Below are 26804 nucleotides of genomic sequence, written 5' to 3' on the forward strand. Positions count from 1 at the left end.
ACCTTTGGGTACAAAAATCTGCTTCTTGTGGTTGTGTTGGAGGTCTAAAATAGATGGAAAGTTAAGTTAAACTTTCGTAAGATAGTGTAGAGTTGACACTTACACAGATGTTGAGTAAATAATAGCAGTTTCATCATTTTGGGTAAACAGTTTCATTTCTGACAGTAGTCGTGGCAACGCAGCCAAAACATTAAATGCATAATTGTATATCAGGAGTTCTATATTGCAGAATAAGGCTGAATATTCACAACATGTCCACTCAGTATATTTTTATCCTCAGTGGGGCACTGAGGAGCGTTCCGCAGGATAAAAACACATCAGTTGCATTTTTATGAGGGTCGAGTTCCTTGTTCAACTTTCAACCTGAATTTCCACATTGCTGAGCTTCAAACCAGAGGACTTCCGCTCAGAAACCGACTTTACAGCCTTCATGGTCGTCCCAATAAACAGACTGCATATCTGAGGAGGAAATGACTGGTAAACGAACAGGAAACGCCTCTTCCTCTGGTGAGGATTTACAGCAATTTAGGGATAAGATTGCAAAAATGCAGCTTCTGTGATAGAGTAGTGTTGCTTATTTGTGTGTGTGTGTGTGTGTGTGTGTGTGTGTGTGTTAATATGTAATGACAGACTTGTTGCTGTCTGCACCAAAAAAAACTTTTATTTCTTAGAGCTCCTTTTCAGAAAGTAGAGACCCATATTTGATGTACACATTAAATGAAGACTAGGGCACTGAAATGAGAGAGATGCTAATACTGTACAGGCCACCTCTGCTGTGCAAGGCTAGGAAGGAGAACCCCTCCCCCCTCATCAGAAAATAAACTGAAAATAATTTATGTTTTTGTCACTTTTTTTTTTGGTCTTTTGGTAGCAAAAGAATACGATCTGTGTAGAAACAAGCAACATTTTCCATCTGTCATCTCCTCTTTAACCCTTCAAAATGTCCTTCGCAGATGTCAACGGAGGAAAACAAAAGAAACCTGAACACAACTTCAGTTGAAAGGATTTAAGTTATAGCAATACGCACACTATCAAGTGTACAATTTGTCAAGGTTCATTTGATTTCTAATAAAATACTTTTTTTTTTAAAACCCATATACATTTCATATATTTATCTTTTTGGGGTATATGGATCCAAAAATAGACATTTAAATCATAAAGAGAGAATGGGAGGATAGGAGAGGAGAGAGAAATAAAACTACAAAAGCTACGAATGGTTGTCCTCCAGCCTAGAGAGAGAGAGAGAGAGAGACGACAGAGGAGAGAGAGCAAGAGACAGAGAGATAGAGAGGTGGGGGGGGGGGGGGGGGGGGGGTAAAGAAAGAGAAGGAAGTGGCAAGGGAGGCAGAGTTAGGAGGGGATTGGCCAAGCTATACAGCGCAGTATGACACCCACTTTAGCTCATTACACACGTACAGTCGTGATCAAGGCACAGGGATCTTCTAAAAGTAATTTTTTTCAATAAAGTTGTACAAAATAATACATTTTACAGTCTGTACAAGAATAATAGTTCAGCAGTAAAGTAAAATAAAGACAGACATACAAAGGAGCAAGAGGTTGGGGAGGAGAGAAGAGGAAAGATAGAGGGAGGTGTTAGCAGGTTGTTTGACCACGAGTGAAAAAAAAAAAAAGCGTCCCGTTTGTTGCTGTCATCTTCTTCCTTTTTTCTATTTAAAGTCCGGGATTATTATATTTTCTTTTCTTTAAAAAAACAAAAAACAAAAAAAGAGCACTGCCTGTAAAGTAAAAGTGCAGATGGGGAGGTGGCGGAGGAGTGAAGGAGGAGAGAGAAAGAGAGGGAGAAGTGAGTAGAATCGGCAGAGGAGAAAGAACAGGGAGAGAATGACAAGAGACAGGAAGAGTAAAGATAAAGAAAGCGCCCAGGGCACAATGGCACAAAAGTCTACACAGACAAAAACAGCTGTGCAGACAGTAAAACAGGGTCAATCATGACAAGATGAGAGTTCTCTTTAACTTATATGGTACTGTACTGTAGAAGGATGCTTTTTGCCCTCCGTTTGTTAAGTTCCATAAAAGTTGGCATTATGTTTTTTGTTTCTTTTTTGTTTTAAACTCAATATATCCTCCTCACGTTTTGCTCCACTATCAACGAGGCAAAGTCAGGTGGCAAAACTGTTCTGTGGAGGAGTCGAGGGATCGTCGTCATCGTCGTCCCTCTCGAATGTGTCTGAAACTCAGCAGAGAAATTCACATCGGAGTCAGCTCTGTCCTGTTTTTGTGATCCCGGCCCCTCCCCCCCCTGCAGCCTGGTCCGTTTTAGTCCGTCAACGTGGTAACACTGCTCCTCGGGGCTCAGCTGTGCAGTCGCTCAGTCTGTTTGATTTCAAAGCACTGTGAAGGCAAAAAATACCAGCCGACAGCTCAGTGAGCAGGTCACTTGTCGGCTGCTGCTACAGTAGGCGGATCAGTATGTTTCTGGATCCGCCCCGGTTATGCAGTCCAGTAAAAAGCAGGTGTGATGCGTTTTTTCTGTGTGCAAGCAGATCCCGTGGTTGTATTTGTGGATGTATGCAAGTGATTGGAAGGATCAGTGTCGAGTCCTGAGCACAGTGCTTGTGTTTTCATTAGATACAGTGTTCAGTTGATCTGTTGTGACGCGTTTATTCTCTATTTGCAGTAATTCAACATTTATCTCTTTCCGAGTTGCACTTCCATCTCTACCGCAGCTCGAACCTTCCTCACTGCAGGAGATACAGTCCAGACTTTGGGGAAGGTGAAGGTTACGTGTGCGGGGACAATGCGTGATGTTCGAGAGGCGAGGAGCTGGGAGTATGGCTGAAAGTGGTGTTGGAGATCAGAGTCCGTTCTTGTGTTACCCCCTCAAACCCTTCATCCATCAAAAGATCTACTGCAGGTAAGGAGTTTGCATCAGGGGAAGTTCTGGCTTCAGAGTGTGTTTAATGTAAGTGTGTGTACGTGTGTGTACGTGTGTGTCTTTTGGCCTTCACAAGAGCTCGCACACCTCTTTGGAAGAGAGGGGAGTTCAGAGACTCAGGGTGTTTCATAGTCCGATCTGTTTTTGCGTTTTTTTTTTTTGGCCGAACACCTTTCTTCTCCCATCACAACAGCTCGTACTGTCGCAGGTGCATCCTCTGGATGATGTCTCGACAGTCGTTGAAGACACGGCGGATGTTTTCCGTGTCAACAGCGCAGGTGAAGTGGGGGTAACAGTAGTGCCTCCCGTCCCCGCTCGCTGTGCTGATCCTCTGTAGATGGAGAAAGAAAAAGTTGAATTGCTATTTCACATCAAACAATATATAGTAAACAGATATGCTCTTGGTCACATAAAACTTACCAGGAATTCATCTCTTATGAAGTACTTTGCTCTTGTAACACGTGGATCCTCTCCAGGCTCTGGTGTTGCTGGAAGACGAGAGAGGCTTAATGAGACCAACTTCTACACGACACACAACTATTCAAACATTTCTTACGGTTCTTACAGCAACAACGACGAAAACTGACTTTTATTTCTTTTTTCAAGTTGGTGCGCGTTACCAGATTGATCTCCCAAGTGTATATCAAGGATGACCTCTTGTGGTCGCTGACACTAAATGCAATGTCCCTCAGAAATCTAGTTTATTAGAGGGGTCACCAGTCAAGACTGTGCATGTTACCTGCACAGCCACACAAAAAAATTGTTAAGCTAAAAGCTGGAATATCACTGGATGTTTCTGCATGATCAGGAATATGTTTTTTTTTTTTTTAACTAGGACATATTTGGCACAGGTGGTGGAAAACTGGGACATCCTGGTATTTTTCAGAGATCTGTTTCCAGCTGGAACTGTTTGAGAACAGTTTGGGATGTCTGGTCACCCTACTTTACAAACAATTATTACAAGAGGTCAAAGTATCTGCATATGGATAAAGCTGCAGCATGACTGCTCACCATCGTCAGGTGTGGTGTAGCGAGCAAATTCAGGAAAGTATTCCTCAATTTTGGACTTCCCTGCCAACACCTTCTCCGCTAGCAGGTCCTGTTTATTTAGGAACAAGATGACAGAAATGGTCCGCAGCCACCTGAGGGAGAATAAAACAGTCTGAATTAAGATCACACACAAACTGAGCCATCCAAATGTGTCAGAGTAGTTCCTGCAGAAAACCTTAACAGTTCAGATCATTTCCATGTCTGAAAACAGCAATATGAGGGAATAAATCTTGACTTACTGGATTCATTACTAGGACAAATTAATGTAAGCAAATACATTTTGGCGTTAAACTCATTGACATCCACGTCTGCTGTGATATGAGACACACTTTGGAAGTTCTTGGTAGTTTTATACCTTTCTGCAACAATTGTTTGCTTACACTCTTCTGGAACTTATTAATCAAGTATGTGAACTACTCCTGATTGGTGTTTATTGCTTAGGACCTCTCGCACATGGTTACACAATCGTTCAAGGAAAACAAAACATAAAAAGTTTCCCAGGCTTGACATCTGGGCTTGATCAATAAGTATTCATTTGTTATCTGTCCTCTCCTGGGAATCCATGCACAATAAACACACTTTCTAACGAAACCTTTCCCCATTGTGTTTGCTTGTAATATGTGACTGAAAACAACAGGCCAGCAGACATCTGCCTCACTTCACCTGTTGTTCCAGATGTTCTTGAAGAGGTTGAGGGCCTCCTGTAAACGGTTGGTCTGATTGTCCTCTCTGATCACCATGTTGTAACTGCTACTGGCCACCACAAAGATGATGGCCGTTACATCTGAGGGGGAGAGAGAGGATCAGTGAAAAAACAAAAAATAAAGACACAGAGAAAGAAAAAGAGCCGAGTTAAGTGAGAGGAAAGCAGAAAGAGTGAGACTGCAGATGTTACCGTTAAAGCACTGAATCCATTTCCGGCGTTCGTCTCTTTGACCACCGACATCGAACATACTGTGTAAATCAGACGAGAGATTAGGGCTCACAGGTGAAATACTGCCATCATGTGGAAAAACACATCTAAGCTTCTCCATCTGTTAATACTGTGAGTGCGCCTTCATAGTACATATTTTAATAGAAGCATTGAGTCAGTTTTGTAAGAAATCTGCCCAGTTCCTGAGTGGATGAGTTCTGTCTCTTTACATTTTTACTTACTGGAAATTAACTTTGTCCACTTGGAATCTTGTCTCGAAGATCCCTGAAGTCAGTACTCTGCACCGCAGCAAATCCTGGTGATAATAACAGAAATTGTAACAAAAACGTTGTTAAGATCATGAAGATAGTTTTGAAGATTTTAAATACTTGCGCCACCAAATCTGGAGCAAGTGTCTAGATCAGGGTGAAAAACTTTAAGGAACTGGGACATGGGATGTTTTTATTTTTGACCCACATCTTTGGGCTTCACAGGACAGATCGTGTAACATCATAATTCACCCACCTGATCTGTCGGAGTGTAGTCACTCTGCTTCACAATTTCAATCTTGTCCAGAAAGCTGAAGAGATAAAAGGTAAGAAGGGATAATATTAGTGATTGAAAACAATGATAGAAAACTAAAAGCAATACTTTTAACTCCAAACATGACTCATGACACATCAATTGACTCTCATTAAGTCATCATCCATGAAAAAACATTTAGCAACCCTTTTATTCAAACCATGTAACAGGTCAAATAAAGAGTGTCTTTATGTCCACAGAAAGTTGGGACTCTCCATCATTCAACATTTTTACCTTTTAACGTCCTTAAAACGTCACAGACTGGTCAAAAAAATCCTAATGTGTGCAGTCTGTTGCCATCTCATCATATGAATGTATGATTTACAAATTCTGGATATTGAAGTTTGAACTGTTTCAAAAAGTTACAATTTTCATCAATTTGGGGGCCAAAAACATGCAGAATGCTGGTTTGATGGTTTAGTGTGATCATCACTAAACACACAATAGGAAAAGATGAGCTGTGAACTTCTCCTCCCTCAACAAAAAGTGGCTCTAATCTGTGTATTCAAATCACTGTGAATCAAACAGAAACAGATGGAAAGAGAAATGATGGAAAAGACAGACGGAGAGAGACTTCACGTGAAGGTTACATGCTGCATGTGCTTAACGTGAGAGAAAGTAAGAAACAGAAAGAGAGACAAAGAATGAAAGGTAGTGGCGTCTGTCTGACATTACAGAGCAGATTTCAAAAATAGCTCCCCAGCGCCCTGGCCTCCAGCATGGTTACCATGGAGACCCAACCACAGGCACTATTAATAGTCTATCAGCTCCCAATCTAGTGCGGCTGGAGTAGCTCCAGAAAAAAGAGAGAGAGAGAGACAGACAGAGATGGAGAGAAGGAAGACAGAGGAAGAGGAGGAGGAGGAGGAGGAGAAGAGCAGGATGAGCTTGTGTTTTTGTTCTGGATGTGTGAGCAAGAAGAGGGAGGGGACAAAAGACGGGACTGTACCATCTCAAACACCTGAGGGAGAAACACGAGGGAGGCTTCCTCCTCATGTAAACTGTTTAGAGGACCAAATCAACTAAAAAGTGTTCAATTAAACGCACGTAATATTCACTGAGCCTGATGCACGAGTAAAAAAGGCAGCTCAGGCTTCAGGCTCGTAGTGCAGAGCCGAGCAGCTAAGGTATCCTCCACAAACACCACCCCTCCTCCTCCTTCACACATCCTCTGGTCTGTAGATGACTCAGCCCCGGCCATGTTTGCTCCCAACACTGCAAACTGCTGCTGTTACATAAAAAAAATGTTTAACTACAATTTTCTCTGTTCAGTCTCTGTACCTGCTTTTGCTTTGAAAATGATAGATGGAATAATCTCTCAGCTGATGAAAAAAAAGAGTGACGAGGCCCTTATGGAAATATATATTTATCATTTTGAAATGACAATGAAAAAATGATGTTCGGAGGTGTAAAGTGTAAAAGATGGTGTGGGAAAAGGAGGTACTGAACAAAAGTTTAAGAGACAGGTGGCAGTTCTGATTTTAGAAGGCAACAACGTACTGTGTTTGTAAATGTTTCTGACATAATTTGTTGAACATGAACATCAATAAAGAAACTGTTTAGTAGCTCTTTGCACATAAAAGTCAGCTGGAATTTGCAAATGTTTAATATTAGTGCAAGCGACTCCTCCATGACTTTATAAACAAGGGGATTCAGCAGGTAAGAGATTGCTTCATTCTCCTACAGATAAAAATACTGATGCAAACACATGTATGTCTTTTGATTTGGAGGTATCGATTGAACGAAAAAAGACAATGCTACTGTCGGAACTTTCTGAGCGTCTGTCAAGTTAAAACACAGAAGAAGGTGTGTAGTAAGTGTTATTACGTCTCTGAAGTCAGTTACCTAATTGGCACAAAGTCTGCAGCAGTATCCTGCAGCTGCCACTAGATGTTACTAAAGGGCAAAATCTTTATCATTGTACATGAACTGCAGACTATTTTGAACCTATTTTGTTTGATACATGACACATTACAGTACAGCTGTCTAAAGTTCACATCTGGCATGTTCGCAGTTTGCAACTCAAACAGTATAATCATCTAGTTACGTTTTTTTAGAGAGAGGAAAATGTAATAAAAAATCGCCCCGCAGGGTGTAATCCAAATCACCTGCAAGAAATGAAAAGAAAATATATATTGAAAGAAAATATATATACACTTATATATAAATGTTTAGCATAGTTTGTGTATGTTTGTCAATGATGCAACCTTTCACCTGGTCAGTATGTGGCCTGTATAACTTGGTCTTCAGGGGGAGCTGCACTTCCTGCTATGCAACTACTTTAAAAATCACTGAGCCACCATGATGCCCTAAACCCATGTGACGACGTTTGCTGCGGTTCACTTGTAATCTGGCAGTGTGAACCAAAACAAACCAAATAAAAAATGCAACAAAGTACATTTTGCCACTATGGTTTGGAGCAAGAAACACTAACTGCTGGTGTGACTGAATGTTAACTTACTGTTCTGTGAATGTTCAACAATGATAACATTAAGAAGAAGAAACTTTTATAAACAGTTCTTCATATTAAAATACCAAAAAAATATCGTCTTGTATATCGTAATATGTTGTTATGGCATAAGTGTTGTTTTTTCCTGGTTTTAAAGGTGCATTACAACAAAGTGAAGACTGTTCTAGCTGCTCTATTGACTTAACACAATTAGTCCTTATATCCACATTACTGATAATTATTTATCAAAAAAGCACCAATAGTCATCCCTTCAATATTGTTCCAAATTATCTGATTACACTTGAAAATCTTGCAGATGCCACATTGGGGTTTGAGAAACAGTGATCAACATTTTTCACCATTTTGTGACATTTTCGATAATGAAAACAATCAGTAGTTGCAACACTACTAAGAATTGTATTTTCCATATAATAGAATGGGACGTACGCCTCCTAATAGGCTACAGACCTGAAAGATATAACTCTTGGTACAAACACTGATTTGAGAGTTTTGGCGCCACATGGTTAAAATTGTGATTCTGATGCCTTTAATCTGCACCAGGGAAAATACTGATAATACACTGAATCATCAGTTGTTTAATTATGATTATTTTAGTAAATTACATTGTTTTTAAAGTATATTTGGAGTTTTAAAGTGCAGAGAAACAGGAAACAGGAGTAGAAGGAGCAGTATGACATGCTGTTATGTTGATGTGTTATGTGTCTTAAATAGCAGGCCACAGGACCACCTGGGCAGCCCAGCCAAGCAATGTTGATAGAAAGAAAAAAAAAAGAATCAGTAGCTCTTTATAAGTGGATTAATTGTTCAAGTCATTTTTCAAGCAAAATAACCAGATAATATTCTCCCATTCCAGTTTCTCAGTTGTGAGGACTGTTGATTTTCTTTGTCTTATGTGAAGGTATATTTGGGATTGATTTACATTTATGATCCTTTTTTTGACATTTAATAGACAAAACTATTTATTTATTGGGAAAAGAATGAATTGACAGATAAATAAAAAATGAAAATTAGAGTAAGACGCAATTCTAAATCCATCATCACGCCACTACTACCAAAATCCTCAAAAATGACCAGAGTTGAATATCAGAATCGGCAAAACATTTTGCGCGGCTGTTGTATCGTATTTAACAATCATCAATGTGAAGCCATTTCACCATGAAGCTGGAATGGCAGATGGTTACTTACTATTGTGCACAGTCGATTAGCTGGTACTCGTTGGATCTCTCATAGCACGCTTTGACCCCCTCGTCCAACCACAGTGTCTTTGCATGGTCGTAAAACTCCTGAGGAGGGACAGAGAAATATATCAAAAAAAAAAGAGATCTGGATAGGGAAAAAAGATGGAGAGTCTGGGGAAATGTACATGTTTGTGTATGTTTACCAAGCTGAAACCTGTTTAAAACGGGATTACAAAACACACGCTCAGTTTGATCTAACGGCCATCCACAGTATTTTTAATACGATAAAAATCAGCGACCTTTGCTTGATTAAATCGGGTCAACCAGCAGTTCATCAGCTGAATCAAAGAAAGAAGATATTCTGTATTATTCACTGTGCATTATATTACACCAGATATGACAGCTGGGGCAGAAGAAAGAAACGAGGACAGGGTTGTCTGTCGTCCGTGGCGAGTATGTGAGGGCACCGGGCGCTCAGTGTTTCTGTTGACACCACATGCAGTGTACGTTGTGTCTGGGCGATGCCTGTGTACATGTCTGTAAAGGTAAATATGGGTGGAGGGAAAGAGATGCTCCTCACTGTACACAGGCACCATAAAATGTGCGGTGACACAGTGTGAATTAACTTCTTCACCGACTGAACGACAGGGGTTCTCTGGAGATTTCATTTCAAGGAGGACAGAAAGTTGCTGAAGACGCAGTGACAGGCAGTAGACGAGGACTAACTTATAAAACTTATCATAACGTCACCCTAGAATACATAATGGAAATAAAGGACATAGTTTTAACTGCAAACTACTGTCTTTGTGTATAGTTTATATATAGTGCATGTTTTGGAAATGCGTCTGCAGTCTACAGGTGTGAGGAGGATTACAGGGCAACACATGAACTGTATATCATTTCACATTTTTTGATAATGGTGCCAATATGATAGCTGAGTTTCTGTGTTTCAATATACAACCTTTTCTTTTTCTTTTTTAAGCAACATAAGCCAAACATCTGTGGATTACAGCTAGTCTTAACATGAGCAACAACTTTGTCTTAACAAATAAATGGCAAAATAAGCAAAGATTTCTAGTTTAGATGAAGGACTATCTGATCAAAGAATAAGTAAATAACTTCCAGTACTTCGTGTTACAGGCACTTTTCCAATGGTACTGATGTTGATATCCAGCCAACAGTCCCTTTTGGAGCCATATGTTTTGGGAATTTATAGAGGAACTAAAGGAGAATTCAATTTACCTTATAACTCAACAACTTCACAACTCCAAGTCAAAACACTGCCTTCATGGAAATGTGTCAACATGTAAAAAAATACTACATGAACTATGTGTAATTGGCATAATTCCTCAACGGTCCTTCTGGACAGAGGACATGTCAGTTCACTCAAAAACTGGATTATTTGTTTTGTGAGTATTACATCCACAAAAATGCACAACATGATTCCACACAGGCTTAAAAATATCACTGAATGATGTGTGTTACTTTAGTGGACCTCCTCTTTTCGATCCAAATTCTTTACAGACAGGCTTCAACTTGTGCTCAGGTGTTCAATGCTCCCCATTATCAGATCATCTGTACATTGCAGGTGTTTTCTCTCTCTCGACCCCCCTTTTATTAAAAACAAAAAAAGGTTTGACGTTGGAAATAACCAGTTATCAAGGAAAAATGCAAACCATCCTCAAATATAAGGGTTTGCAGCTTATCTTTGTTTTTATGACTGTAAATCTACTGATCTGACAATAAAGTTCCTAACTAACTTCCTAACTTTTGTGAAACTCACGAAAAAACATTAAACAAAACTGTGAAGGCCTTCTCTAGAGCCAGTGTTTGGTTTGTCCATTCTGGGCTCCTGTAGAAACATGGTGGTGCAACATGAGAGGACCTGCCTCTTATGTGGATATAAAAGGCTCATTTTAAAAGGTAACAAAAACACAAAAGTTCTTAGTTTCACACTACTTATAAACATACTATTATATTAAATTCATGCCAAGTCCACTTTGCAACATGCCGCTAAATTCTACACACTGCACCTTTAACAGGACCTTTTGGTTGCTGTCTTAATGAATTACCTTAATGCAGGTCAAGCATAGGCTGCTTTCTTATTCAGAGCGGTAATACACAGATGCCTGTCTGTCTCACTCTTATAAAACACACATTCTTTCAATTATATCAGTTTATAACAGAATGGATCAATTTTCTATGTGTAATCATATGTAGAAGTTTCGTAAAACACACACACACACACACACACACACACACACACACACACACACACACACACACACACACACACACACACACACACACACACACACACACACACACACACACACACACACACACACACACACACACACACCCCTGATGAAAGGGAAGATACACTTTCGCCATACTGTTTTATAACTTGGAAAGTATGCCGTGCTCACCATAAACAAGTCAAGTCCAAACAAGAAAAGCCAAACAAACAAGCAAGCATAAACAAATAATTGCTTCCCAACAGCTCAGCATGAGTGGAATTCCTGGAAAAGCCGGGTGATTTTGTGGTAAAAAATCATCCCTTACAGAAAAATCGCAGATTTGATTCATGCGAGAGTCGATATGTCTCTATAAAGGGTCGCTGAGCAGTCGTTCTCTGTCTGTTCACATGCTATAAATCACTCAGGATGAGAGCGTAAATAAAATAAATTAATGAATTAATGTATCTGGAAAAGATGATCAGTTGGCTCAAACACACACATGCTGCACTCGACCTGCAATTTTTCCTCACTTTGGAATAAAATGGGATCATTATCTTCCATAAGCAGAATGATTTTTTTCTTATGTCATCACTTACACTTCCTTTGAACATCTTCAGTCATCTAAAACATTTCCTTGGAAGTGGGAATGAAAGTCACTCCACCCAGAATGTCAATTATAACTATGGTATTCATTGTAAAACTCTGTATTTGTGCAACTCAGTCGATTGGTGTGTCAAAGAGGAACCAAGCATGAAAGTAGCAAAAAAAGATATGTTTACAAGGTCTGTCTAACAGCTTGATTTGCCTTCATTTTCACTTTCAGGTGATATGGTTACATTTATGAGTTGTTTCTCCTGTATCTCTACAATGATGCTGAGGTAGAAAAACTTATATAAAAATCTGTAATCTCTCTCTCCTTTTCCTCTTTTGCTAAGATGTTCTTGAGGTGTTACATTTTGACTAAGATTCACTTTTAATTTCAGGAGGATTTTGAATAAAACCTCACATCCTTCAAATTGCCACTAAAGCTAGAAAATGTGTCTTTATTTGCGATATCGATGCCCTGTTAGTGAGAGAAATCCTGCCGTCTGTGTCGCCCCTTTCATCATGTAGTTCTCCATGACAGCAAACTCATCATGTGTTTACAAACAGAGCGCTCTTTTATAAATCAGTCATGCGCTTTAAGAAGAGGAGAAAAAAACCCCCACTCTTCCTTTCATGATGTAATACTTCCTCTATCCCCCTCTTCCCTCCACCTATTACAGCATCCCATTCTGTCGCATTATAACGGTTAACCATCAAACTGGTCGACCACAAAACAACCTGAATTGTAGCTAATAAAATCAATTGTATATCAATGTGAATGATTATCATCACATAAAGTTTGCAGTCTTTATATACACTCACCGGCCACTTTATTAGGTACACCTGTCCAACTGCTCGTTAACGCAAATTTCTAATCAGCCAATCACATGGCAGCAACTCAATGCATTTAGGCATGTAGACTTGGTCAAGATGATCTGCTGCAGTTCAAACCGAGCATCAGAATGGGGAAGAAAGGTGATTTAAGTGACTTTGAACGTGGCATGGTTGTTGGTGCCAGACGGGCTGGTCTGAGTATTTCAGAAACTGCTGATCTACTGGGATTTTCAAGCACAACACGTCGAACTTTGAGGCGGATGGGCTACAGCAGCAGGAGACCACACCGGGTGCCACTCCTGTCAGCTAAGAACAGGAAACTGAGGCTACAATTCGCACAGGCTCACCAAAATTGGACAATAGAAGATTGGAAAAAGGTTGCCTGGTCTGATGAGTCTCGATTTCTGCTGCGACATTCGGATGGTAGGGTCAGAATTTCGCGTACACAACATGAAAGCATGGATCCATCCTGCCTTGTATCAACGGTTCAGGCTGGTGGTGGTGGTGCAATGGTGTGGGGGATATTTTCTTGGCACACTTTGGGCCCCTTAGTACCAATTGAGCATTGTGTCAACGCCAAAGCCTACCTGAGTATTGTTGCTGACCATGTCCATCCCTTTATGACCACAGTGTTCCCATCTTCTGATGGCTACTTCCAGCAGGATAACACGCCATGTCATAAAGCGTGAATCATCTCAGACTGGTTTCTTGAACATGACAATGAGTTCACTGTACTCAAATGGCCTCTACAGTCACCAGATCTCAATCCGATAGAGCACCTTTGGGATGTGGTGGAACGGGAGATTCGCATCATGGATGTGCAGCCGACAAATCTGCAGCAACTGCGTGATGCTATCATGTCAATATGGACCAAACTCTCTGAGGAATGTTTCCAGTACCTTGTTGAATCTATGCCACGAAGGATTAAGGCAGTTCTGAAGGCAAAAGGGGTCCAACCCAGTACTAGCAAGGTGTACCTAATAAAGTGGCCGGTGAGTGTACATCCACGTGTTGAAATCTAATCATTGAAATTTGATTTAAAAAAAATTATCTTTCAAGACTGAAGGTCGATTTTCATACTAAACTCAAATGAACTGAAATTAGAAGCTGCCTGCAGTTTAGTAAAAAACATCCGAACATTAAAAGAAGGCACGTTTTAGAAGATAGTCAGAAGAGTAATATGACGTATGATTACTGACTGGTACAGTAAGTCACACATTGACGACATATTAAAAGGTACCAAAGCAGCAGGAATTTAAACACGATGAATTCCCATATACTAGAAAATTAACTACAGCTTCTATTCAAATGAGAGACTGAGTGAACTGGAAAGTGAATTAAGTCTGTGGCCCCACAGGTGGATAAACAGTGAGACTCTGAGGTTTGGTCTCTTGGCATGGACAATTAGTTAATGGGAATGTCCCACTGAGAATACTGAACCCAGCACAGATATTACCCACGAGGTCATTAGTAAAGCTTGGTGTCAAGAGATTAACACCTGGGATTTCCTAACTATTATCTACTCGCATCTACAGACAAACCTGCCTGCACCTGTTGCCACAGCTGTACATCAACAGTCGAACAGGACATTTGAAGGTCAATCCTACATTTAATTTAACCGCAGTTACACTTTTTGGAGGTGAAACAAAAAGGGATGCACCTGAAATGTTCGTTAAAGTCATTCAATTCATTGCAAAAACCACAAAGCTGCGGCTGTAAAAAAAAAAAAAAAAAGAAAGGAAAAAAAAGGTTCTTTTAAAAACTGGTGTGAAGACAATATGTGTAGTGGTCTATGTGTGTGTTTGCCTACTTACAGATGGAAAATCAAAGTCCTTCTGGCTGACGAGGTTGAGGACGTATTCGAGCCGGTACAGGTTCTCTGGACACGCTAACTGCACCGGTGGTGTCAGGGTGCTCATAGCTGTAACTATGGTCTGTCACACACACACACACACACACACACACACACACACACACACACACACACACACACACACACACACACACACACACACACACACACACACACACACACACACACACACACAATATACATTTCAGTATGGATGACACACAGATGATCTGTTTTCAAAGTGCAATTAATCCAAGTAACAGAATAATTTGGAGCAATTTGTTTTCATCCTCTGATGAAAACATCATCATCACTTACCTCAATAGCTTCTTTAATATTATTCTTGATGTCATTAATTTTCTGCTTCTTCTCTCTGAAACAGACAAATAGGTTCAATTAAATCATCATCAACGTTCACTTAAAACAGGATACAACAATCATCACACAAATAGTACAGTAAAATAAAACTGCATCCAGTCCAACAGTTACCAATAAGTTCACAGTTCATTAAGAGCCAAAATAGCGATTTAATTCAGCAAGTCATTAAAATATGTAATTGCATATTAATACAAAATATTAATGAATGCATAATGTTGAAAGAATGGTCAAATATGCACAATTATAGTCAATACTGTGATTGAAATTCCCAAACTGACACTAATAGTTGGATGAAAACAGGACAGACTGAGCAGTTTTACATCCATCAGTCATCGCAGCAGACTCACAGCTTACATTATCACTACAGCACCACTGCACTGCTTTTCTTCTATTAAACACGAGAGAAGACAACTGTTTAGTTTGCAAACATTGTTATTGTGAAGTCAAAAAAAAAAAAAAAGGTAACGAGAATGAGTTCCATGTTACCATGACATGGTACACAACAGCGAGCTGCATTGAGTTTGTTTTTGATCTGGGAAGGGTAAACAGACCTTCACTGGCACGCGTGGTAGAGAAATTATGTCTGTGAAGGATAGCTGTTTGTACAAGGCATTTGGACTGTGTGTGACAGAAATGTTTCTAATAAAGGCAACCAGAGAGCCAGTTATCTGTCACCTTGAGCCTCCCAGGACCGCAACGCATTGTGTGTACAATAGTTCTATGTCAGCGACAAAGGGCGAGATGGGCCTCTTTGTCCTGTGCCAGGTTTTACTTGTTCACAAGTGACACTGCAGCACTAGACGGCATGCGATGCAACATTTCAATGTCTTTATGTCAGTACGATTTGCATTTTAAAGTTTGACTTATTTATCTGGTTACCAAAAACAAAAACTGCACAATTATTTTTCAAAACTTCACCTGACTGGTCAAATCTATGAGGAGTTTACTGCTTGAACTGTCCAGGTTACAGCTGCATGACGCATCAAAAGGTCAGATGAAATGAACATTAATGGTCGTTCTTGTTCTTGTACTTACATTTAGCAGGCTGCAGGGGGAGCTGCTTCAAAATGATCGGACTAGTTTTACACATGCTAACCATGATATGGACAGACTCTGTAATTAATCGCAGTAGCAGTTTACAATTACAGATACAGACGTGCCATTGTTAATACATGCAGGCTAATAAAGTAAAAACTGCAACAAGTTAGACTATCTCTATAGCTCAACCTTTATGCTACATTCATACGAACAAAAAGGAATTTCTAACTTGTTTGCTAAAGTCTTGATCGGCAAAGAGTGTGGAAGATCTTAAATTAACCAACTGAACATGAACAGATTAATACTAAGAACATATTCTCTCAAACACCATGATCCAATTAAACAGAAAATACACACGCACAAACTCAACATAATACATACACACATGCAGACAATTATTAACACATGGCCAAGCTGCCATGTTGCTGCAATGCTATACATAATGTATTTTAGCTCATCATCAACATCCATTACATAATTTGCTCTGTTGCCGATGCAGCTAGGGCTCGGAGAGCCATTGGAAAGTTACAGAAACTGATATTATGACTCTGTAATCAACCTCCTTTCAGTCATGTCGGTATGCTCAATAAATTAATTCTTTCATTGGCTGCCACCTAGCAACAACAAAAGTACACAACTAGTGAGTGTTTGCTCTGTGGGTTCATATCATAAGTCAGTATTGTTCAATCAGGAAGTTTTAAGCTACGTGATTAACAATGCAGGTCAAACTCAAGTAGACATGACGACTGTTGGAGGAAAGCAGCTGGAGGTGGCTGGAAATCATGTCCGTCATGTGGGCACAGTTTGTCTTTAGTAAACATGGTACAGCACAATACAACGTTAAATGTGAAAAGTGCCAGAAAATAGTGTAGTAACAGTCTGTTTGGTGGCGTTCATGCTGTGTGTGCGCGCTTATGACAGGCAGATAGCTGGCCGATGGCACAGTCAGGTTGGCGGTAAGCAATGAATGCAACAGCTAGAGTTTTGTGTACCAGCAGCATAAAGTGATGTTAACACCCAAGTTAGCTATGCTGCTGTGAAACAGTAAAGGTGTCTCCCGTGTCCCCAGAAAAAAAAGATTTTAAAATGAAAAGGCAATCAGCAAAATACTGAGTAAGAAAATGACAACCTTTAAAGATTCATAACATGTACAGAAAGTTGAAAGGCTTCACAAATTATCTAGACTAGACTGATGGCAGCAATGCTGAACATGGTAAAATGGTGTCAAATCAGCTATCTGTTAAGACAAACCTTTGCTAGAATAATGTCACATTTTAAAACTTCCAGCTGAAGGAACGAGATAATAGAGGCCATAAAAGTAATATTCAAATCTATTTCGAATATTAAGCTATTTACTTTAATAGCTTCTTGAGATGTGAATAGAGCTTATATCGCTTAGCAAATACCTAAAAATGTTCTAAATGACTGAATATGTTAAATAATTATTCTGTTTCTTGGTGAGTGAAAAATGTAATAAGAAGGTCCACTGTGAGGATGGAAAATCTTGTGCACAGGCGTATCAAATACAGTATCATTTCAGTAATCGTTGCCAAAGTAAATGTGACAATTTAATCTTGGTATTGATTTCAGGTGATATCGTCCAGCCCTGGTTGATGCATCAATCACATGAGCTTCAAAACAGAGCCTGAAAAATACACACACACTTGAAACCATTCGTGTAATACTCTTTGGCAAATGGTAACAGAACCCGAGAAGCCTGTGAGGTCACTGTGCTCTGAGAAACACGAGAGAAAGAGAGAGAGAGAGAGAGAGAGAGAGAGAGAGAGAGAGAGAGAGAGAGAGAGAGAGAGAGAGAGAGAGAAAAGGGGGGTTAAGACTGAGTTTATTGGGTTAGGAGGGAGATTGAGAAGGCCTTTTTACATTTTCAACCTGATAGTCATTAAAAATCACATGGCCGTGTGTCTGCACTCTCCAGTCTTAAGAGAGCGACTGCATGCCTGTGTGTGGTTAGCAAGAGAGGGGGAGAAAAAAAGAAAAAAGAAGACATGACACACAAACTTGTTACAGTGATGACGTCAAGTGATACGTTAACATGAATATATGCAGAGAAAATGTAAAGCAGATGACAGGAAGAAATCAATATCACCACCATGACACTTTTGTCATAAATTCTAAATCTTAAATGTGTTATTAAATTTATATTCATTATACGCAGAATAAGCTGCTCAAAAAACACACGCAGCTAGAATTTATTCCAAGTTATGCACAATTAATGGCACATTACTGGTTAATTCTTGATTGAGGACTAGCGAATCACCTACGAGTATTTTTCAACTAACTCATTAACAATAGAACTAAATTTCCAACCGAACTGTCGACAGCTGAGATGCATTGTGGGTGATGTCGGGGCGAGGTTTTTACAGGGAAGAAGAATGCATGGAATCAAATGTTTTAAAAAGGCAAGGAATACTTTTCTTTTTTTTAGTCTGGAAAATGTATAAAATGAAAGTGAAAAATGGCCAATACCAGATCCAGAACCTTTAAACTGGGTCGACAAGGCTGCCTTTAAATCACTTGCGTCAATATAAAACTGTGAACATTAAAATAAAAACAAGTATCAATATTTACTATATACATAAAGTGTATATCAATCAATATTTTGAGATTAATAATGGATCATATGATTACTTTTATGTAAACGTGGTCACTCATGGAGATGAACCCACAGGGAATCTCAACTTTATGGAGCGTTTTAGCGTCTTTCGCCTCATTGTTTTGTCTTGCAGCCTGCAGCAACTTTACGGTTTTGCTTCAGAGTCACCGCTCTCATTAGCGCCGAGAGCTTTTGGATCAGAGGTTTTGGGTAGGGCAGCTCAGTCATAGTTTTTGAAAGAATAGAGAACGCTGAGTCAGTCATTCATCCCTTTTCCCCGAATCAAGCCAGCAAATGGAACCAACAGTCTTCCGGTCACAAGCGAATTACTCTGACCTTTAGGTTACCACAACACTCAATCTATTCACCCAAATCTTTTATCACAGGCGTTACTGAACCCTTTCAGTCCCAAATCAGTAAATGTATGTCCTGCCTCGGGATCCAAGCTCATTAAAACATATTACTATGCTTGTCATGTGGAGACCCACAAGCAACTGGCCTGTAAGTTCTGCTTTGAACAGGTCTTCAAAAAACAATGGTGATTCATTGTTTCCGACTTAAAAGATGACATCGGACCGCCCATTAACAGTCAAATACATATGGAAGTACAAAGGAGACATACATAGCTCGGTAAACAAAAACAAAAAAACAACCTAGATAATTCAAACAATGTCACAGATCTGACTGAAAGTGGTGATGCTGTATGTGTTTGTATGTCTTGTTGACACCAACACACACACACACACACACACACACACACACACACACACACACACACACACACACACACACACACACACACACACACACACACACACACACACACACACACACACACACACACACACACACACACAGCTCAGTGTTGTGGAGTCACGCGCTGGGTCATACGCTCTTGTCTGCCTTAGGTGCTGATTTTCTAGTCTAACCTTGCAAAGATGCCTCCATCCTCATTACAACCACCAGACCAAAGCATGCCAAGTCACTGACACACAGATGAAACTTTCCTTTTTTTACTTATTGAAACAAACACAAGTCAAGGATGTGATCCACTGATGAAAAGGCAAAATAAATAAAGAGCAGGAGAATTGTAATCTTGCATAACAAACACTTGAGAACTTTGTCTCCAGAGACTAAATTAAAGAATCCTTAAATGATGAATGCTAAAAAACAGATAAATGTATTTAATTTACATTGACAGAAGCAGAGGAATGTCAACTTCAGATAATATGAAACAGAAGCTGGGGTCCTGCTAATGACAGGGGAAAAAAAGTATCTGGAAATAACTCCTGATGGTTGTTTCACTGTGTTTGGGTCACCAGACTGGTGATCTCTCTGAAATGCACAGACAAGATAGTCTGTCCTACTCTAGGCTTAATGAGCATCTACTCCTAAATGTGCTAATAATACTCACTAATATATTTTAACAAAGACATAACAACAATTACGTTACCATTCAACAACTACAGTTCCCATAAGGCTTTGCATGTCCACGGTGAATGTTGATGGTGAAGATGTCATGGAGCCAAGCTAAGTCATACTACTTCATTTAGCATTTAAAATTGATATTTCCATTCACCTCACATGGACAGCTAGCCAACTAACAGGAGAAGGATTGCCTAATTGAACAGTCATTTTCAGCCAAAACAATCAAATGTCCATCAACTCTTCCTGGCACTCTGTTAAATTGACTTTGTTTCTTTTGCAGAGGGTCATACATAACCTATAAAGTCCACATTTCACAAACATTATTATGGGTCGACTCAACAGGGCAGTCTAACTTTAAATGCTCCTCCAAAAGCAGCCACCTTTTGCTGAAAGACACAACTGGACCATCCTTTGTGGCCATCAGTATGCTTGCATACTGCATACTGGTCAATTGTTTAATACGGCATACAGCCAGTCCTCGTCAACTCATAAGGTTGGGAAAATTCACATGACCACAACCTGTTAACCAGGTATTTGTGTTCAGGTGGTCATGAGTCACTGGTGAATACACATCTCAAACACTACATCAGGATAACAGGTTGTGTAATGGGAGCCAGACATAATTCTCACTGTTGATTCTTGTTAGCAGCTTGAATATGTTGTTAAACATAAATGTCTTACAGCTAAAAAGATGTTATATTGATGCACATACAATTAAACTACACTATTTTAAGGTGTCTTTATCAAATGATAAAATGAAATGTCACAGCTCTTACTCCGAGCTCAGGTATGATTGAACTTTTACCACTTGTATCAACCATCTGTCAAACTTTTGGGGGTAGAACTTTGTCACTTAAGCTAAACAAGTCTGAGAAGACGTTCAGATTCAACTTTTTCCACGGACACATCATCATGTCTCGTTTTTGAGAGGATGCAGCCTCAGAATTGGGACACAGCAATCCGAGCATATAGTACCTAAACCTACTTCGGACATATGCTCATGTTCAGTTACTTTACTCTTATCATACTTACTCTGCATTGAAGCCGTTGACATGTAGGATCCTCATCTGTTTCACTATGGTGCTCTTTCCTGACTCACCAGCTCCTGGGAGAGAGAGAGAGAGAGAGAGAGAGAGAGAGGAGAGAGAGAGAGAGAGAGAGAGAGAGAGAGAGAGAGAGAGAGAGAGAGAGAGAGAGAGAGAGAGAGAGAGAGGAGAGAGAGAGAGAGAGAGAGAGAGAGAGAGAAATATTAGGGATCTGTTTACATGTGAAACAAGATCACACACACACAGTGTCGGGATAGAGACCATACACATTTGTCTGAAATGCCACCGTGTAGTGTCCCTTATTTGAATTGCACTGAAAAGGTTTTCAATTTGGATATACATAAGCTGTTTTGGCTGTGACTTTCTATGTTCTATACAAAACTTCAACAAACAGCACATTTTTATAAGTGACTGACTTTTTTTTAATTCGGGAAAACTAGGAGTGAAGGCAAGGACACTGCTGCATGGTCATGGCTGAAATAATAAACTGGATTATTCCACTAGATACTGTGATCACAATCGCAGGAGATTACATTTTGAGCTGTGATGATGACTGTGTTTAGACTTTAAACATTTCTGTAACATATGGCTTTAACATTTCCCTTCAAAGAGCAGAAACTATAGTGTTAAATAGAAAAGGTTTGGCAGGTAGTATTCTTAACACAAAGTTTGAATGTGCTATGTAGGACAAGTCAGAGGAAGAAATGTTGGATTCACCAGCAAGGAGCCTCTCATATGTGGCTTTGATTGTTACAGCAGATCATTCAAACTTGTAAAAATGTTTTCACAGTCTCATTAACCTCCACTAATGTACAGCTGCCTGAAACAGACCACCAATGTGATTGATTATGAAATGTGTGTTTTTTGGTTTACTGTATCCACAGAGTTGTACTGGTTTGAGCTTAAATTTACAGCCGTTTCTCTGTAATGTCAAATCTGTAGTACAACTGCTCGGAGAGATCATCTTAAAAACTTGCAGCTCTTTTGCACTCTGATGTCCTTCCGGTCAAAGGCCCTTTAACCCTTTTTCAATAAGTGGTCTATTTATCTTGATTTTTATCTTTACAACAGAAAGAAAGATCAAGAATTAAACAATGACCTGTAACTTTCTGCTGACTCAAATAAATTCCCCGCCTTGAGCAAAAGATGAAAACATTGTATTTATTTTGAGGTTATGGAACACCTGTCTGAATTATTATACTTTAAGTCTTAAGAGTATAAGTCTAAGAAAACACATCATTTGGCATTTTAAAGCCTCAATGAGTGACTAAAGACATGTTTGGATGTATTGCTATCAGGTGAACTGGAGTCCTTATGAGTGTTTGGTAACTTAACATGAATTAATAAAGAAGGCACACACACACACACACACACAATTATCAAATATCAGACTATGAAGACATGGGCATGACATGGCATCTCAGAAAGGAGACGTTACTCTCAGCCATGTTGGATCTCTTCAATGGAGGAAAAAGGATAACTGTCACTATCTGTCCAGTGTCCTCAAACTAAAAGTCCTATATTAAGCCCAATAGTAAGTGATGGGACATTTGTGGTAGCCAATCACACTATCAGACAAGCCAGACAGTAGTCTGAGTTGGGCATTTTGGTGGCTCAGCAACCAACAGTGCATACCATGAACTCATAACTCATCATGCTCTCAAATCTGACTGATGACCTCATGGCACAATGTCCGCTCTCCTGTTTCACTCACATCTTCCTGTCTCCTCACACACCCTGCACCGCCACACAATGCAGAAATGCCAAAAACATTTTGCAAAGTAAATGCATTTAATTGGATTAGTCAAAGTACAGAGGTGTATTGGTCAATTTGGGGCAATTTCAGTTGAAAGCAGACACACTCATTCAGGTTGGGTATTGAACCTGAATCCCAGCTGAACTGTGTCCATAATACAAAGCATTCAAAATATGAAAATTTGCACTTCAAGACTTGGTCACTGTTAGTCTTCTTTATTGTCTTTTAATTTCTAAATTAATGTCATAAATGTTTACTTTTAAACACAATTTTATTTTCATGCAGATCTCGTGCAGATGATCAGCATTAAACACTGATGGATTTGAGAGGTTTGGTTGGATCATACCATGCAATTGAAAAAGTAAAAGTAGTACATGCTACAAGATGATCCTTGTCAACAGTGGTATGTCCAACTGGTAATATTCCTACAATCTGTAAACTTAATCATATCCCCATAATAACTACAATTTATAAATGTGTTTCTATTGTGAAGAAAAACTTACAAAAAAAACCAAAAATATCAAACTTGCATGTAAGTAGTAAGTAGTGGAGTTAAGATGATTCTTCAATCTACTAGTTATGTTAGGTGAACTGAAGCTTGTGTTTTATTAGAATATTGTTGTTTCTACCTCCAAGGAAGATGTGTTAGTGTGTTGGCAGCTTGCATGGCTGCTGGTAGATCTGGTGAGCTCTGAACAATCAATAACCTTAATGACTAAATTCCTGGCAACACCAGTGGTTAATGTTTCTAATCAGAAGCCAAGACATGCAAATACATGGAGAAATGTTTCACTGTAATGCAGACACGGATGTAAACTGTGCAGAAAGTCACTGAACAGTCAGAGAAAAGTGATGAACTCTGCTCGGTCAAAATGTGAGCGATCTCTGGGGAAGGATGCAAACCTGTTAATCAATGTAACATTTACTGCAGTTAAATAAGAGATAACTGTGGTAGTACATTACCATAACAAACATCTGCAGTGCTCTGTGCACACAGGATCGTCACTTTAATTTGCAAAGATTGAGAATTAGAATTGCGGTGTTGACTCAAACACTTGCCATGATTTTACCGACAAGTTCACTTCGATTATGGACTGTCAAACAACTTTGTAGTTAATAAAAAGTTTAAATGGATCATGGGTATGATTTGTTCCTCAGATTATTATCCTGATGTTTTTTTGCTAGGTCTGAAAATGTATCGAGGACTTGGCATCCAAAATTTGTCTTCATTCATGAAACATGTCCATACATTTTAGGTAGTTTGTTTGTTTTAGTTCATTTTTAAAACATCACAATTATAAATGTAGACGATTCATATATAAATTGTGGTTCCCTGAAGGAACCACAATTTATATTTGAAGGAAAGAGGCTCAAGTCTGAAAAAGTGTTATTTTGTTAACTGGGGACTGTGAAACATACCCTGCTAACATAAACCACACATCCATTGACACTTTAATTAGGTGATCTTGTTAATCCAATGACCATAGTAGTTTTTAGTTGCAGGTTACAATTATACTGAGCAACATAATCCACTGATCAACAACTACAGCCAGGTGGGCAGACACTAAACATTTTGTTCTACAAACAGATGGTCAACATTTGTGTATTAGCTGCACCCAACACAAAGACTGACACCACGAATGCTGCACTTTGGTTTCTGGTTGGCACTAAACACTAGATTCTTTATAGTACTAATATGATTATACTACCTCTCATAGTATCTTTCCCCAAAAACAATAGAAACATAGTGCAGGACCTAGATTACATTGTGCAGCTGCACCAGGCTTGATTTGAGGTCCAACTGTATTAAGATACCCCCAGAATCTGCAGCATCACAAATAACAGCCTGCAGGTCCACAGGTCTGCCATACAGGCAAACTAGTAGATTATATAATGGAAAGTCAGCTAACTTTACGGCAGACATCTTTGTTTTGTTTTTCATGTGGGTCCTGTCCTTCTGCTTTCCTAAAGTCACCACAACTTCCTCCCCAACACAAATACCGGCTTGTCGTACACTACGCACCCTCGTTGGCATTTCTGTAATCAAATATTATGATTTCTACCGAGCACACCGCGACTTCTTAGAAGTGATAAGCCTGCGAGTGGACATTCAAGGAGTGTACAAGAGAGCACGGTGGGGGAAAGTTAGACACTCTTATTTGTCTCTTATGTAATGTGGAGACCCAGCCCACCTCCAGTTCACTGTCTGACACACATACATACACACACACGTTGAGGCTGACACATGTTCATTTCTTCATTAAGTAGATTTGAGTGGGTGTTTTTCCTCACAGTCACATTATTTTAAGACACTGTTTGGGCTACACACCCACAAACTGGCATGTCATGTAAAACTAGTGTTAGTTTAGCTAACTTTTCAAGCCCACATGCATGATTAGGATTAAAATGAACAATGTACACCATGCTATTCAGTCCCAAACTGATACAGCTTAAGATGGACATGTTCTGTAAAGAAAAACATGTATAGATTGAGTATAAATGACAATAAAACCTGTTTGTCTTGATGTCCGTGTTTGTTTATCCTACAATGAGCACTGACAGTAGTTTACTCACCTTATATGTTCACCTCTGCATCACTGTATACTCTCAAATCAACCTATGGACTCTGCTACAGCATGTTTTGAGGTTGGCAGTGGTAGACAGCCAATTTGACAGCAACATGCTGAAAACCCAGCACAGTGTTGCATTTTTAGCCTTATGCAATGGCAAAGTCACACTGTTGACAATGTTTCCCAAAACAACATCCCAGAAGGTTATGCAGAGAGGAAGCAGAGCCTCAACTGTGCAGACTGAGGCCTTGCCTGTAAAGCAGCAAGCAGAGAAAACAAAAAATAAAAAAAATAAAAAAATCAAACTCACCTAAAAGTAGTAGTCTGTGTGTTGCTCTGTATATCTGTTTGTCTTTTTGGAGCTGCTTCTCTATCTTTTTGTTTGCTTCTCTTTGTGCCTTCTCCTCATTTCTCTGGTCTTCGGTCTTACTGTTGCCCAAACAACCCATCTTCCCGCAAGAAAAAAGAAAAAAGGGGGTCCAGGGGAGGAGGAGGAAGAAGAAGAAGTGGAGGTGGAGGGGGGGATATGTAGAAAGAAAAATAAATAAACTAGTCTAGATCCCTCGTTTGACCCACGAATTTGGCAGCAGTGTCACCCACATTTACACCGTTTCACGTCCCTTGTCTGCTCCAAAAACTGTCCGTGGTGCAGCACGGTAGAAATTATATGTCCATAACGCGTATTTTGCTGTCAGAGAAAGGGCAGGATACTGTTGCTGACGACACCGAGGCCGCCTTCTCAGTTTGCTGAATCCTGCTTTGGGCTTTTTTTTCTCCTCCTTCACATGCAGTGTAGTTTTACTGTTTTGTTTTCCCACTCTGTGTCCTCCCCGAGTCAGCTGTGTAAAAATGTGTAATCCACAATGTGTGTTAAGATACCAAAAAGCGGGGTTTCACCTCAAACGGAGGCAGAACACACAGCCTAATTTGCATCTCCAAAAGCCCGGGTCTTGCGTCTCACTGCTGCCCGTGACAAGGAGCCGAACTCGGCGTGTCCGAAAGGCTCGCCCGTACTGTGGCGCGGCTCGTTTCCACGTCTCCTCTCATCATAAACATTTCCATAGGTTCACACTTTGACTCTCTATCTATTTCTCTGTCTCCCCAACGGCTGTCTTCGTCGGGGAGGCGGGGGGGGCAGCAGGACAGGAGGAAGGAGAATAATATTTACACCCAAACGAGCTACATGTGTGATATTTTCATTGCTTCCGTCGTCATCCGGCTCCTTTTCATTCTCCGCATCGAATCAGCCCAAAACGGCTCCAAACTCACTGCGGCTGTCTTCTCGGCTGGATCCCCCACCACCTCCAACTCCGAAACGATCCACTATCCCCCCGATTTGTCCTCCTTATTTGTGATGGCTGTTCTTCGCTGTGT

The 26804-nt window shown here is 39.8% G+C and overlaps 1 protein-coding gene across 1 annotated transcript; it reads right to left on the reverse strand.

Moving 5' to 3' along the window:
* Window positions 1–652: 652 nt before the first annotated feature.
* gnas (GNAS complex locus) lies at window positions 653–26804 on the reverse strand. The gene is made up of 12 exons (XM_062427991.1): window positions 25741–26804; window positions 21091–21163; window positions 14919–14973; window positions 14563–14682; window positions 9097–9194; window positions 5385–5439; window positions 5102–5175; window positions 4842–4900; window positions 4610–4730; window positions 3908–4038; window positions 3317–3384; window positions 653–3227 (listed from the first exon to the last, which is right to left on the reverse strand). Exons 1-12 carry the CDS (start codon window positions 25877–25879, stop codon window positions 3081–3083), a joined length of 1140 nt encoding a protein of 379 aa, XP_062283975.1. The 5' UTR covers window positions 25880–26804; the 3' UTR covers window positions 653–3080.

The sequence above is a fragment of the Scomber scombrus genome, chromosome 10 (genome assembly GCF_963691925.1).
Source record: "Scomber scombrus chromosome 10, fScoSco1.1, whole genome shotgun sequence".
NCBI classification, from domain to species: domain Eukaryota; kingdom Metazoa; phylum Chordata; class Actinopteri; order Scombriformes; family Scombridae; genus Scomber; species Scomber scombrus.